This window comes from Echinococcus granulosus (genome assembly GCF_000524195.1).
Source record: "Echinococcus granulosus chromosome Unknown EG_S00052, whole genome shotgun sequence".
Lineage (NCBI taxonomy): Eukaryota > Metazoa > Platyhelminthes > Cestoda > Cyclophyllidea > Taeniidae > Echinococcus > Echinococcus granulosus.
In genome coordinates, this window is record NW_020170432.1 from 558176 (window position 1) to 560879 (window position 2704).

General features: G+C 42.1%; 1 protein-coding gene across 1 annotated transcript; it reads right to left on the minus strand. All coding sequences in view use genetic code 11, as the record gives it.

Moving 5' to 3' along the window:
* Positions 1–1617: 1617 nt before the first annotated feature.
* EGR_06203 (hypothetical protein) lies at positions 1618–2666 on the minus strand (the record flags this gene model as incomplete). The annotated part of the gene is made up of 3 exons (XM_024495452.1): positions 1618–1800; positions 2101–2187; positions 2619–2666. The coding sequence occupies 3 exons, from the start codon at positions 2664–2666 to the stop codon at positions 1618–1620; spliced, it is 318 nt and encodes a 105-aa protein (XP_024350180.1).
* Between the last annotated feature and the right edge of the window lie 38 nt (positions 2667–2704).

The following is a 2704-nucleotide window of genomic DNA, read 5'->3' on the forward strand; positions in this document are numbered from 1 at the left end:
CTTGCAAAAACAGCACAGAATGCAGAGTTCTTATTTGATGAGTTGGTGAAATTACGCAGCTTCGAGAAGGCCTTAAATGGTTGGATTACAGAGGTGATTGTTGCCTCATAGAAACTGGCAAATGTTCATTGGCAATATTTCATAGAAATATGAGATTCCACTAACTTTATTCTCATTTCTTTAACCAGATATCCCTTTTGGTCCCAAGTTTTTATAAATAGCGTCTCCTAAACTGCTGTTTTTTCTATCCAAATACTTGCTGAGGGTATGTCAGGGTAGCATCGGTTTTTCTGTTGATGAAAGCACTTCATTTCAATTGTTACCACTTCACAGTTGCCTCCAAAAGGCTACTTGTTTGATGAGGCACTGGTTACATTGACAAATCATTAAGTCGTGCGCTTTTGTTGACGCACCGACAAGCGCATAACATCACGTACCAATCAGAAGTAGCACTTTTGTTTGATGTCATGCGCTAAATGATACGATTGGCTGGGAGTTAGTGTCAGGACCAATAGCGCGATTCGATGGCAAGCCTTCAGTAACCCTTTAAAGGGCGTGTAATTATGAATATAAGTAAAATATGTTCAAACAATTGGAGATCGCCAATCGCCTTTGGCCATGATTTTCAAAAGAAAACAAATGCTTGAAAGGAAACTGCTCATGGCATGCCACTCCAGGGATGCATATGTAGGTACAAAGGATGCTGAATGGAAGCGTCCAACAAATACGCATGAAGTTTAAACGTGTTGATCCGTGGCTATAACACATTCCTAAACATCCGTTTTATAGCCATAACTTTTAAGCAAGCATTTGCTGAGTCTGTGTTATCAAAAGCCATTGAACTAGGTCATTGCAGCTGCGCTGACCCAAGGGGAGAAAAATTGAGCCTTGATGCTTTACCTCAAAATCGTTCGTTTTACCAATGCATTAGTTGAGCCAAGATTCTGCGTTTTTGGCAAAATAATAGAGAGAATGTGCAGGTTCTGCCTATCCACGAAGGAACAGAAATGAATGTAGCGTTTACTAGAAGCAAGTTTTTATATTCTGCAGGTCTGGCATCACTTTTCTACTCTGCTTGTTGCTTTATCTAATGGGTAAACTACTGGTTTCCAAATGACCTATTAGTATATCATTACAAGATCCTCCTACATCTAGAATAGATGCTCCCAACGTTAACAGCCACCCACCTGCCCCCGTACTTCATTTTATGCAGTGCATCTTAAAGAACTTACTGACATATTTCGTGTATACAGTCGCTGCTACTTCTGCACTGAAGCAAATCTGCCCCTTTACCTTCCAAAATAGATTTTATGGTAACTTGCAATTCAGCCCAAATCATTTGGCCAAAATGCGCTCATTGGATGAAGAACAGGAAGGTTTAAAGTAACATTTGACACATGTGTTAATCACACCTTATTCTGTAGCCGGCAAGGGAAAACAATAAGAGCACAGAACGAGGTAGCAGGGGAAGAATTATGGGCAGCATTGAGTGTTGAGTAAAGGAGTGGCATGAGGGTGTGTAAACGTGAAGGAATTTGTCTTTTAGAGGTGGTTTTAGGGCTCCTCCCTACGATACATTTAATTCAGTGCCTCGTGATGTAGATGGCGCAAGAGGCGCTAGTCTGAATTCTCGCACTTGTGGGGTACATGACGACTTGGATGATGGATGATGGTGCAGCTACTATCACTAATGTGACAGTCAGTGTGAAGGACACAAATGCTATCAGCTCGCAATAATGACGGTGATGACGCAGTGTTGGGTACTGCTTCCCGCGCTGTCGATATTGGGATTTCGACGATCTACAAGGCAACAAAGTAGAAAAAACGGTTCGGCTAATGGGTGTTCGATGCTCTATGGATTCAAATGGTTGTTTCCTAATTTTGCCCACTTTGCTGTGAGAGTGGTGGATACGACAACGTCAGTATCACCGATGGTGCCGAAAATCTCGGTGGTGGTTACATTGGAGGTGGAGATGCATGTTGGTTGCCGATAGAATGATCACAATCATCACATCGATTGGCAAGAAATACGAATTCCTGACTTCTAACAACTCCACAGTCTACCCAAGCTACTAGTTAGTCTTATGGGATCTCTCGTACCCTAGAGCAGGACGGCAGCAGAATGTGAGGATAACTAAGTTGGCTCACAGTGGAATGAAATGTGTGCGCCAGAGGCTGCTGTGCAAGCTGATATGGAGGAATAGCAACAGTGGCAAAGGTCGGCACGTCCCTTCTCCCTTATATTGGCTTTCTGAAGGTTGTGCATTCTCATTAGCTACCCTTATTGTCTACCCTCTTTACATTACATCGGGATGTACCTTGACCGACCTTCATTTTTGTGACAAAGCACTTTTTAAGGCTACCTGCGAAAATTCCGTACATGCGGTGATCTGAGACCCCTCAGAAATAAGGTAGTAGTTTATTGCAAAGATAGACTATCATACGTAGAAATGCATTATCGAAAATTTAGAAATTACACTTGGGCAGAAATTTGGGGAATTTGAGCATAACTTCTGCAGTCCTTCATCTACTTTCGCAACCCTAACCAGGATGTAGAATGATTAATCTCCTCCATCACCTTATACAACGTTGATAAACTAAGCAAAGGTAAGAAATACCAACATCATCGCCATCATCACTGTGTAGGATCTAAAAGCTTCCTTCATAGCTGATCTGTGAGACTTCTGGGCTACTTGATCTAGGC